Below are 11891 nucleotides of genomic sequence, written 5' to 3'. Positions count from 1 at the left end.
AGAAGGGTTCTTGATTATTCTTCTCCAATTTAATACTCTAAGTATCTTGCTGAAATGTTTGTTGTCTGGTTTTACCTTTTCTGGCACTTTTTCAGCTAATGAATAATTGTTGTTAATTTTGGGTTATCATGATACAATTGATTTGCTTTGAAAATTTATATGCATAGGTTTGATGGCAATTTATTCATGCCCCGCTGGTTCATCATTCAGCAGTTTTTTTCTTCTAAAGGTGCTTATTCCACTGCCTTTGTTCCAGTGTCTTGCGGTTGTTGTGTTGGTAAGATTTACAAGTTCACTCACATGCATCGGGCTTTGTGTGGCATGTTCTTAGAGCTGTTATGCACTTTTTTTAATCTGCCTATGGTTGCAGTCCTTTCAGTCGTTTACACGCTGCCCCAGCACATATTTTAGCTGTTGTGCATGAGTTGGTTGTTCGGCCTTTGTACTAGGCGTGACAATAAGCACTAGTGACAGGGTTTAAGATGTGTATATCTGTAGCTGTGATTACGTTTCTCCTCTGCCTTTATTGACATTCCGTTGGCACATGTCAGGTGGATGGATTTTTATATCACGCCTGCTTTGGATTTCTGAAATATAATTTGAAGTCTGCAATCACCCTGCTTACGAGTCGATTCTTTTGTGCTGCCCTGTCTATGCTGTCAATAGGGACTGCAGAGGTAACTTCAGCTGACTGAAGTGTGTAGGCATTCCCACCAAAAATGTCGGAGTATGAGACCGCTGCCACACTTGCCTGATGGCAGGAGAGCTTTAAGCTTTTCCCCCTAAGTCGTTAACGTGGCCGAGTCCATGATGTGCCAGTACTCTGATTGTAAAAACAAGTTTTGTAATAGTGATAGTCTGGCTACCTCTGCCAAGGCCAAGCTTAACCAACATGTTCATTATGGTGGCATAATGAGCTACCAGGAGCTCTGTTCAAGGAAGCCAGAGACATCTCAGAATTAAGCATGTTGGCCATGTCGTTGTGCACTGTTATATCCTCAGTTTCAGTTTCAGATTGTTTTGACGGCTAGCGCCACGCCGCGCCCAAACTTGTCAGAGTACTGTGCCGTGCTCCCCTCCCCTTTCTATCTGTTGAAATAAATGTCAGTCTACGTTTGGTCCCTGTCCAAGGAAGTCCTCTCTTTTAGTGCGCTCCGTGCCCTCGGCCGTTGGCCTTCTTCGTAGGCCCCGTGCTCCAGCCGCCCCGTCGAGGCAACTACAACTCACGAAAACGCTACAGTCCACCTTCTTCCTTGTGGAGTCTCTTTTGTGCCCAACATGCTCAATGCTGAATATCACCAACCAGCCCAATGCCACGTCATTTTGGCTTTACTTCTCTCGCAGTGTGTGGGTCGTTCAGTGAATTCTGTAAGCCTGTGCTGGCGTGCCACTTGCTATGTTAATATTTTTCGATTCGTGTTATATGTGCTCTAGACTAAGCCACCTTGGAGCTAGGGACATTGTTTGCAGTCTCATTGTACCTGCTGACCTAATAATGCGTGCAGGGCCACCGGAGTCTGGTGCGCCTTCTGCTGGCTGCGGGTGCGCCTTGGGCGAGAGGGGACGTGCACGGATGCACTCCTCTGCACTGTGTTGCAGCAGCAGCAGCCAGCTGGCCCGCACAGCTGGCGCGAAGTGTCCTGGGCATGCTGCTCGAGTGCACGAATGTCAGCCAAGTGGACCTGCAGGACAGGCTGAAGGTAAGGCAGGCCAACTCATTCCCATCAATTCAGTCTAGAAAAGGAAGCAGAAGAGCAGTGGCTCTGCGTACATAAAATGCTTACCGCAGTAGTATTGTGTTCCTGCCAATTTCTATGCTCGCCCACCCCTCATGTAAAAACCCTCCAGCTAGGGGTATTTGAGGTATCATGAATAAATAAATAAAAAAGGGACCAAATCCATTTGAATCCTGCTCCAATTAGCAAGTCTTGCCTTGTATTTGTAAAGTGTACCTCGAAGCTGCCAGTAACTCAAATTTATTTGCTGTAACCTTGACCGGGGAGTAAAGGTGTTCACTGACGCCCCATCATGTCCGTCTAGCAGGTCACTTGTTTGTCATAACCATGCCCCACGAATGCAGAAATTGAAAAAAAGCTTGTATGGATTTATTGTTAGGAAAAGCCCAAAGGGACAGAGACGACATACACGGGAGAAGAGTGCTTACTATCAACTGAAAAAGTTGAATCATTTAAAATTTACAAGTGCTTCATAGTACATTAAAGTTCAATGCCATTTCTACGGTGCTTCGCGGATGTATGTAATGGCATTAAAATGTAATGGCACTTGTGGTGTAGTAGCGCATTTTCGCAATTCATTCGGTCGTTCACAACATGCCCTTGCTCCCAATATTAACTTCAGCTGCACACGAAAAACTAATTTCTGAAGTACTCAACTGAAAGAATTCTAGCCTACATAAAAGGTGTCTATTGCTTTAGTGTTTTCTTGAACACTTTCCTGCTGAATAACTTTGCTGATAATATTATGATTGGCAGACAGTTAGTGCAGCCGCATTGCTACATAAATGCTACATCATTATCGGTAGTGGATCCATGTGTGTTGTCTTCTCGTCTAGTCTCTGTTCGGACTGCAAGAATATGAGCTACATTGCGACGTTTAATGTTAATTAAGAACACACACGAGTGGTACCCTTGGAAAAATGTTCAAATTGCTTAGAAATGAATGAATTGCTTAGAAATTGCTGGTCCATTATCAGTAGCAATGGACTCTGGAAAGCCCTCTCTGCTAAAAATGGAAACCTGAAAGTCATTAACATCCTGTGAAGTAGCGGAAGACATGAAATAGACCTCTGGCCATTTCGAATGATCACCTGTCAGTATTTTGACATAGGCTGGACTTGGTAAGGCGCTACTATCTCCATTCCCAATTTTGCCACGAGCACTGTGGCCATGACAGAGGCCGAAGTGGAGTGAAAAATAGCTTAGCCGATTAATCAGGTGATTGACAAACATTGCATTGCTTTATGCATTTTTCGACACATTTGTCAATTTGAGGCCACTGATACCATGGCCACTATGGAGAAGCTGCTTTGTGAAAAGAGTACGAGGGGGTATAAAAAAGTTTTGATCACCAAAAATTAAATAAATAAAAAGCTTTATTTTACTTTGTAGTTTAAAAGATTCTCTCTGGAGTCACAATTCAAATTTACCCATTCAACTCAGATATTTTTAATTCTTCGTAGGCCTTGACTGTAGAAGTTTGTGGACTTCATGAAAAACCACTGTTCGACGTATATTGAATGACTTCTCACATCTGTGGATCATCAGATCACTGCCATCACAATGGATTTATTTCTTGAAACAACCTTGTGTGTGAACGAGAGAATAAAGTGGATGACCTTGCAATATTTACTATAGCCACATTGTATCGCTTCCACAGCAGCACCTTGAGATGAGTAAGCAGGTCCATTGCTAGCGCGAGAACGGATGCCTTTGAAGAGCATACCATGACATTTTTGCTTCAGAGCATGCTGTAATTTGTTCAGTGGTGAGCAGTAATATGTGTGCTGATGATGGTCAGACCCTTATTAAGGTAATCTGTCAGGATGACTCCATGACAATCCCAGAATACTGACAAAATGAGCTTCCCCGCAGGCCTTGACCTTTTTTTAGGCAGAGCGGAATCGGAGTGCTTTAACTCTTTGCTCATCTCCAAAGGATCATAGAGGCAGATCGAACATTTGCGTATGGATATAAAACGATTAAAAAAGTCCTCTTCGTCTTGCTCCGAAAGTGCCTTGGCATCGTGTTCGCCTCTGGAGAGGAGCTAGCAGTCGAAGTACTCAATGTGCAGACACGTTAGACCTATGCTGTTTGTCGTGGATTATGTTTCACACGCTACCATAGCCTGTTTCATCAAGCGTGATCATTTGAATGGTAACTTGTCACTCTTGCAGAATGAACTCTTCCACAGCAGGGAACGATGATGGGCGAGTTGGTGCGTATAGCTAATATAGCTAATGTGGCACAATGTAAAATAACATGCGAAAGAAAAAAAAGGAGAGGACAGAATGGAGCTTGTAGTTCTCTTTGTGCTGTCTCCTTTTTCTGCCGTATGGTATTTTGCATTGCGCCACGCTACCTTTATTAGAAATCTTCCACTTTCTATACTGTGGCCGCATAATCAGTGAAAGAGGTTTGGCCAACCCTAGGCTTGTCAGTTAGAGACATGTGACCAGTTTGGGAGCTTCTTTTCCACCTCACAACAATGGCACATGATGAGCAGCCACAGACGGTCTTCATTTCATCATGAACTTGCTGTGCTCTATTGCCCTTCAGGTGTGGAAACTTTATTCTGCAAGCCTCATTATTTTCCCTCTTCCGGGCCACTAACATGCAACACAAGCAAAAAAAACATTAGCACGGTAATTGCACTGTGTGTACAGGAACCCGGTTGTATCAAACTCGCGAGAAAACACCTACCAGTTCGATATAGGGCATAATTTAATGTAAAAGATCTAAACAATTAGACAACATGAAAGCACATACCATTTCTGACAGCACTTTATTGACGAAATGGACTTACTTTCGGTTTACTGTGTCGCGAAATAGTTCCGAATCTTCTGCTTAAGTGTCTTTGTTGCCTGAAAGAGCATGCATTTTTCAATGTTGTCTAAGGACTTGGAGCAGCTGAGGCCACAGCCTTCCACGTTCATGCAGAAGTGCCAGTATAGGGCGCGAACGCACGCATCACTTTGAAGCAAGTGGGCGTAGGATCCGAGTTTTCCTCACTGTTGCCTTGACTCATGTCCTGAATCACAGCGTCGGCAACGAAGTCTTCGTTCTCAAGCCCTCCAGTGCTCGTGGCACCTTCGTTCGCGGACACACACTTGTTGACTAGTGACCTGTCACCGGCTTCTGGAAATGCTGACAACTCACTCCAAACTTCGCGGAAACTGGTGACGGCTCGTTGCACTTGTCAGGACACTTATCACTGTTGTCACTGGGGCCACGGAAATCGACATGACGGAAGCAATTTTGGATCGTTTCTTTCTTAATGTCAGAACAGAGAACGTGTTCTTGGACGACCACTTTTGGCGATACTATCGCTGTTGCGTGACGTAGTGCTCAACTAACCAATCAGCTCAACTGGTTTTGCTCAACCAGCCAATAAGCGAGCACTGAAAGTTATATGCCCAAAAGTTACTTTCCGAGAATACGTCCTCAGATGCTGCGGCGAGATCAGACTTCTTTTCTGTCCTTGCTTGACTTCATAATTTCCAGCTTCACTGGGAATGGCAGATTTTGCCACTTCGGGCTAGCCATCACGCAGAAACAAAGGAAACACGTTGGAAAACAACACAACAAAACGATGGCGCAAATATCTACAAGCCTCAAACATGCAGAAAAGGAAGCTACAAGACGAGAAACTCTGGCTGTGTGAATGAGTGTTGCAGATACTTCAGCAAACAGCTCAAAAGCGGGACACAGAAAAGGAGCACACGACACAGGCATGGGCTTGACACTCAACGCTTGTGTTGTGTGCTCCTTTTCTGGGTCTCGTTGTTGCACTGTTTGCTGAAGTACAGTTAAACCTGGATATAACGAAATTGACAAATTCCCGAAAAACTTCGTTATAAAGAGGATTTCGTTATATGCAGGTTCGGCACGAAAATTCGAAAAATAAACGTTAACCGTATTTACTCGATTTTAACGCGCCCTCAATTGTAACGCGCACCCGTTTTCCGTTTTCGTTGAAGCACTCATCCTCGGATTGTCACACCAGGTACCGGATGCGTGGACGTGTGTCGTTTCGCACAAGCGCGAGGCATCGGAAACGAAGAGCGAGCGTCAGGATGGCGTCGTAGCGTCGTATAGTGTTACAGTAGAACCTCGCTGTTACGTTCCCGGGGGCTGCGTTTTCCCGGCTGTTACGTCGTTTTCGACCGGTCCCGGACAGCTCCCATAGAACTCAATGCGTCATGCAGCGAGCGGCAAATTGCCGCGCGTCAGCGCCTTGCCACGAGGCCACCGTGGCACGCGCGTCTCGCCGCGTGGCAGCGCGATAAGATCTCCCGCGCTCTCCAAACGGGCGCGCAACACCACGAGCGCTCGTTGTTTCATGCGAGAGACGACGATCGTCGATTGAAAACCCGGCGGCGTTCCGGTTGTGATGGCTCCGTGACGTCACCCTCGTCGCTCTTGATTGGTTCTTCATCTCGCGACACGGGGCATTTGCCGCAGAACCCATTTCGCGCGGCACGCCGCAAGACCCCCGATTCCTGCCGCTTTTTCCGCGCGTTTCTGACGCGCGTTTTTGCTGCGTGTTTTTGCCGCTAGCATAGCTGTACCCTAAGTCCAAGGGCGATAACGCAGTCGGCGCGCGCCGTATGCTGTATGTGCGAGTGAAAACGTGGGAGGGGAGCCGACGACCGCGTCTAAATCTCGCGCGCGCAAGAAAAGCAGGGAAGAAGCGCGCCTTCTTCCGTTGCGCTCGAGGCAGCGGCGAGGGAGCGAGGGGGAGGGATAGCGGGGCGGCGGGCGCGCGGTCGCGCAGGCCGTATCTTGAAAGCGATCTGCGTTGGGGCAGAGTCTAGCAGTGTAGGTGCGTCGGCGGCTCGTAGCTTTGTGCGTGCTGTGTGTTCTCGGCGCTCAGTTTGCGTTGAAGCGATAGACAACAGCACGAAGGTCACTTCGGTCGCTTCTCCAGCGGCGCTTGATGCCTTCCACACGCCGCCAGCGTTTGACAGGGCGTGTCCGCGCTCATCGAGTCTGATGTGCCACAGCGTGTACCAGCGCGTCGGCAACATCAGCTGGAAAAGGAGAGAGTGCCGGCTTGGTGGGCTAGGCCAGCTGCAGCAAGCGGCAGGATCAGATTTGCATGAAGGGAGGGGGAAAGGTCATGCCCGCGGCGGCAAGATCGCCGGGTCGAGGGATGCAGGGCCGCCTCGCACACGCACGCACGCACGCACACGTGCGCTCGCTTCGCATTCCATCGCGGCGGAGAAGGTGCTTCGGGTTGCTGCTCGCGCAAAAATGACAAAATTTGGGGCGAAATCTCTAGGTGGTCGGAGGGGAAAATTCGTTATATCGAGGGGGTCTCCCGCTGCCACTTCGTTACGTAGAGGTCTCAAATACATGTGCTTCTATGGAGTAACGGCAGGGAATCGAAAAACTTCGTTATATCCAGGAATTCGTTATATGGACGTTCGTTATAAGCAGGTTTAACTGTATGTGTTCGTGCCAACAAGCCCGGCTAGCCACCATTTTGTAGTGTTGCAGGGTAGGCCAGGATAATTTTTTGTGCTTCCGGTTGCTGCTCGCGCAAAAATGACAAAATGTGGGGCGAAATCTCTAGGTGGTCGGAGGGGAAAATTCGTTATATCGAGGGGGTCTCCCGCTGCCACTTCGTTACGTAGAGGTCTCAAATCCATGTGCTTCTATGGAGTAACGGCAGGGAATCGAAAAACTTCGTTATATCCAGGAATTCGTTATATGGAGGTTCGTTATAAGCAGGTTTAACTGTATGTGTTCGTGCCAACAAGCCCGGCTAGCCACCATTTTGTAGTGTTGCAGGGTAGGCCAGGATAATTTTTTGTGCTTCCGGTTGCTGCTCGCACAAAAATGACAAAATTTGGGGCGAAATCTCTAGGTGGTCGGAGGGGAAAATTCGTTATATCGAGGGGGTCTCCCGCTGCCACTTCGTTACGTAGAGGTCTCAAATACATGTGCTTCTATGGAGTAACGGCGGGGAATCGAAAAACTTCGTTATATCCAGGAATTCGTTATATGGAGGTTCGTTATAAGCAGGTTTAACTGTATGTGTTCGTGCCAACAAGCCCGGCTAGCCACCATTTTGTAGTGTTGCAGGGTAGGCCAGGATAATTTTTTGTGCTTCCGGTTGCTGCTCGCACAAAAATGACAAAATTTGGGGTGAAATCTCTAGGTGGTCGGAGGGGAAAATTCGTTATATCGAGGGGGTCTCCCGCTGCCACTTCGTTACGTAGAGGTCTCAAATACATGTGCTTCTATGGAGTAACGGCGGGGAATCGAAAAACTTCGTTATATCCAGGAATTCGTTATATGGAGGTTCGTTATAAGCAGGTTTAACTGTATGTGTTCGTGCCAACAAGCCCGGCTAGCCACCATTTTGTAGTGTTGCAGGGTAGGCCAGGATAATTTTTTGTAGGGAGGTGTCCACCTGCGGCGTGGTTGCATGGTAGAGCAACGACGATACAAAAACACCCGTGTACTTAGATTTAGGTGCACGTTAAAGAACCCCCAGGTGGTCCAAATCTCCGGAGCCCCCCACTACGGCGTGCCTCATAATCAGATCGTGATTTTGGCACGTAAAACCCCATAATTTTTCAAGCAACGAAGATGCAGCCAGGCTAAACCACTCTGAATTTGATCAGCATTCTTTACCTAGTTCAGGTGTTTTGAGCCTATCCGTCTGTCCGTCCTGTCCCATCCATCCATCCGTCCATCCATGTGATACTGTAGCCATCACGCCAGCATCGTCATACATTCGTCGTCATGCCATTGTCCTAATACCGTTGTTAAGCTATTATCCTAATATCACTGACATGCCATCGTCGTCATTCAGTCATCATACTGCATTCGTTGTGATGTCATTCTAACTTCGTCATCCCACTCTCAGCTACTTGTCATCACGCCATTGGCGTCGCACAGTCGTCATACCATTGTTGTCATGACGCTGGCGTTTTACTATTGTGATCACTTCAGTAACGTCATACCATAGTCGTCATGCCATCGTCGTCATACTGCTTTCGTCGTTCCTCCGGCGTCATTCTTTTCTCCGTAATTCTAGCGTAATCATGCTTTCATCATTCAGTCGAAATTATGCTTCTATTGTCATGCCCTTGTCGTCATACAGTCATCGAGCATACATTGTCGTACTGTCGTCGTGATGCTGTTGTGGTCATCAACTCGGAGCTCGCCGGCTGTGCAGGTGCTGTCTCTTCATTCTCAGTGTTGGAGTCGTCTGAATCCACCATCACTTGACGGATGAGTTGTCGGTTAACTCCGCACAGAATTCGAGATCTTTGTTGTCTTCGGCAAATTCTTCAGAAGTTATCCCGGTTGGAATTGAAACGCCAGCGGCGTGCAGGTCGAAGAACACAAAGTCCACGAAAGGAGATTTATCACACACGCTCTCGTTGTCTCCAGGCGAGACAGCCGTCCCGGTGCCGAGTGTCAAACCCGCGTGGCGAAAGCAGTTGTGAGGCGTCACTTCTGTAACCGTCTTCCATGAGTCTGCAAGCATGCCAACAGCAGACCCAAGGTGAACGGTGTAATTTTTGCAGATGTCTGAGCACAGCACTATGTGGCTGAGCACGTGTGACTTGTACAGAAGCTTGAAGTTGCAGATCACGCCTTGGTCCATCGGCTGCAGGATTGTTGTGGTGTTCGGTGGCAGAAATTCCATCTGTATAGCATTTAGGTTTTTGATGTGGCCCTGCGCAGCACAGATATCCACAAACAACAGAACTTTTCGATATTGTTTTTCGAATCTTCTGTCCAACTTGCGAATGTACACTTTAAATAACTGCTCTGTTATCCAGACCTTCTCGTTGGCCTTGTACTGAAGATTAAGAATTGCCCCCTTAAAATACCTTGAATTTTTAGATTTCCCTATGATGAGCATCAGAAGCTTCTTGCTACCCGACATGTTGCTGTTGACGAGGACGGTCAACCGCTCTTTGCTGTGTTTGCTGCCATGGCAGGGGTCACCAGCAAATGCAAGCATTTTGTCTATGAAAATTTTGTAGAACAATCCAGTTTCGTCGCAGCTGAAAATGAGTTCTGAAAAAAGTTCTCAGACGCGAACTGCTGCAACAACGGCTTTAGCTTTCCATTCCGATACTGCGCAATGGCTGAATCGTTGACAGTGCCGCTTTCCCTGCACATATTCTTGAACTTGAGGTCATCGTGATTCCTGAAATTTCTGGGCCACCCATTGCTTAACTTAAAGGCCTCAGTGTTTATGGGAAATGTGGAAGGCTGTGCCTTTTTCATCAAGAGGTAACCCGGTACTGAGATCCCCTTTGCGATCGTGGTATTTAGCCACACGAGCAGTGCTTCCTCAAGCTTCGGGTAAACAACCTGGCTAGCATTATTTTTTTTAGCCCCAATTGACCTTCCCATCACTTCCAAAATCTTCAACTTGTTTTTGATGAAATCCGAAACTGGTTGCTTCGAAATTCCGAACTCCTTGTCCACGTTGGCTTGTGACCAGCCGCTTTCAACTTGCTTGATGATGCCTACGATGTTTCGGGGCTTTGTGTGCTTCGAAGCCAAGGGGTGAAGATAACGAATGTGTAGTTGGTGCCATCACTGTCAGCAGCGAATGTGCCTGATGAAAAGCACAGCAACAAACAGCAGGGAGCTTCTTAGCGAACGTCGAAGAGAGTACACAGCAGCACAACACGATCACATGACCCATCACAAAGCTAACCAAACAACATGTAGATAAACATAAAAGGCTATGGCCATAGCTGCAGCTGGCTACGGCTGCAACGAATTGGCATGCGAGAGCGCTGGTTTGAGGTTTCGATACGATATGGTGGCTGTTGTGCTACAGCTGGCTACGACTAGCGGTTTGGCATGCGAGAGGGGGGGTGCGAGGTTGCGAGATAATCAAAATGGTGGTGATGGAGGCCGCTTTGGACCTGCAGTTAATGTGGCGTCGGATCACGCAGCCGTGATCCGACGCCACGACTTAACCGCAACGCCAGACGACGGTCTACCGACTTAGACGTGCTAATCGATGGTCATAACGTCGCCGCTCTCGTCGACACTGGAGCCGACTATTCCGTCTTCAGTGGCCCGTTCGCGGCCAAGTTGAAGAAGGTGAAAACAGCCTGGCAAGGACCCGATATCCGGACAGCGGGAGGCCACCTAATAACGCCGACTGGAATCTGCACAGCGCGAGTCACGGTAAACAACCGCACTTACCCGGCGAGCTTCGTAATCCTGCAGCACTGCTCCAGGAATGTCATCCTAGGCATGGACTTTATAAATCAACACGGTGCAGTCATCGACTTAAGGTCCAAGTCGATAACGCTTTCAACGCACAACGCGATACCACCGGATACAAGCATAAGGTACCATGCCCTGAATGTGCTTGAAGAACAAGTCACCATTCCGCCTCGCTCCAGCGTAATGATTTCCGTCGGTACCGAAGTGCCTGCAGACATGGAGGGCGTCATCGAGGGCGATCATCACTTACTGCTCGACCGTGAAATTTGCGTCGCTAAAGGCATAGCTGAGCTACGCGAAGGGAAAGCAAGGGTGATGCTCACGAACTTCAGCCCCGAATACAAGCACATTAACAAACGCACCACGGTCGCCTACATCGACGAATTAGTACAAGCCCAGCAGTGCTTTCGCCTTCACGGATTCCAGTGCACCTACAACGACGACTATAGTACCTGAACCAACTTTCGACATCAATCAGAACCTTCCCAGGCATAAGAAAGAACAACTAAAGGCTCTGCTCCTGCAATACGAGGACTGCTTCTCGTCGTCGTCAAAAGTTCGACAAACCCCTGTCGCCAAGCACCGCATCATAACCGACGAAAATGTCTGGCCACTCCGTCAGAGCCCGTACCGAGTTTCGGCGCGCGAACGCGAGGCCATAAGGCAACAAGTCGACGAAATGCTACGCGACAACATCATCCAGCCGTCCAAGAGTCCGTGGGCGTCCCCCGTGGTGTTAGTGAAGAAGGATGGAACCCTACGTTTCTGCGTCGATTATCGTCGCCTCAACAAAATCACGAAGAAGGACGTATACCCCCTCCTACGGATTGACGACGCCTTGGATCGACTCTACAACGCAAAGTATTTTTCGTCGATGGACCTCAAAACCGGCTACTGGCAAATCGAAGTCGACGAGAGGGACCGGGAGAAGAC

The 11891-nt window shown here is 48.1% G+C and overlaps 1 protein-coding gene across 1 annotated transcript; it reads right to left on the bottom strand.

Annotated features, from left to right (window-relative positions):
- Positions 1 to 8973: 8973 nt before the first annotated feature.
- Positions 8974 to 9726, bottom strand: LOC119435175 (tigger transposable element-derived protein 4-like). The gene is made up of 2 exons (XM_037702101.1): positions 9544 to 9726; positions 8974 to 9435 (listed from the first exon to the last, which is right to left on the bottom strand). The coding sequence occupies exons 1-2, from the start codon at positions 9724 to 9726 to the stop codon at positions 8974 to 8976; spliced, it is 645 nt and encodes a 214-aa protein (XP_037558029.1).
- Between the last annotated feature and the right edge of the window lie 2165 nt (positions 9727 to 11891).

Source organism: Dermacentor silvarum, unplaced genomic scaffold, assembly GCF_013339745.2.
Source record: "Dermacentor silvarum isolate Dsil-2018 unplaced genomic scaffold, BIME_Dsil_1.4 Seq5, whole genome shotgun sequence".
In the NCBI taxonomy this organism is placed as follows: domain Eukaryota; kingdom Metazoa; phylum Arthropoda; class Arachnida; order Ixodida; family Ixodidae; genus Dermacentor; species Dermacentor silvarum.
This window is presented reverse-complemented; position numbering and strand designations above follow the sequence as displayed.

Coding starts and splice junctions, on each gene's coding strand:
- LOC119435175 (XM_037702101.1), bottom strand. CDS start 9,726: ATGCTTGCATTTGCTGGTGACCCCTGCCATGGCAGCAAACACAGCAAA. Junction 9,436..9,543: donor AGTACAAGGCCAACGAGAAG/GTCTGGATAACA, acceptor TGTGCTGCGCAG/GGCCACATCAAAAACCTAAA.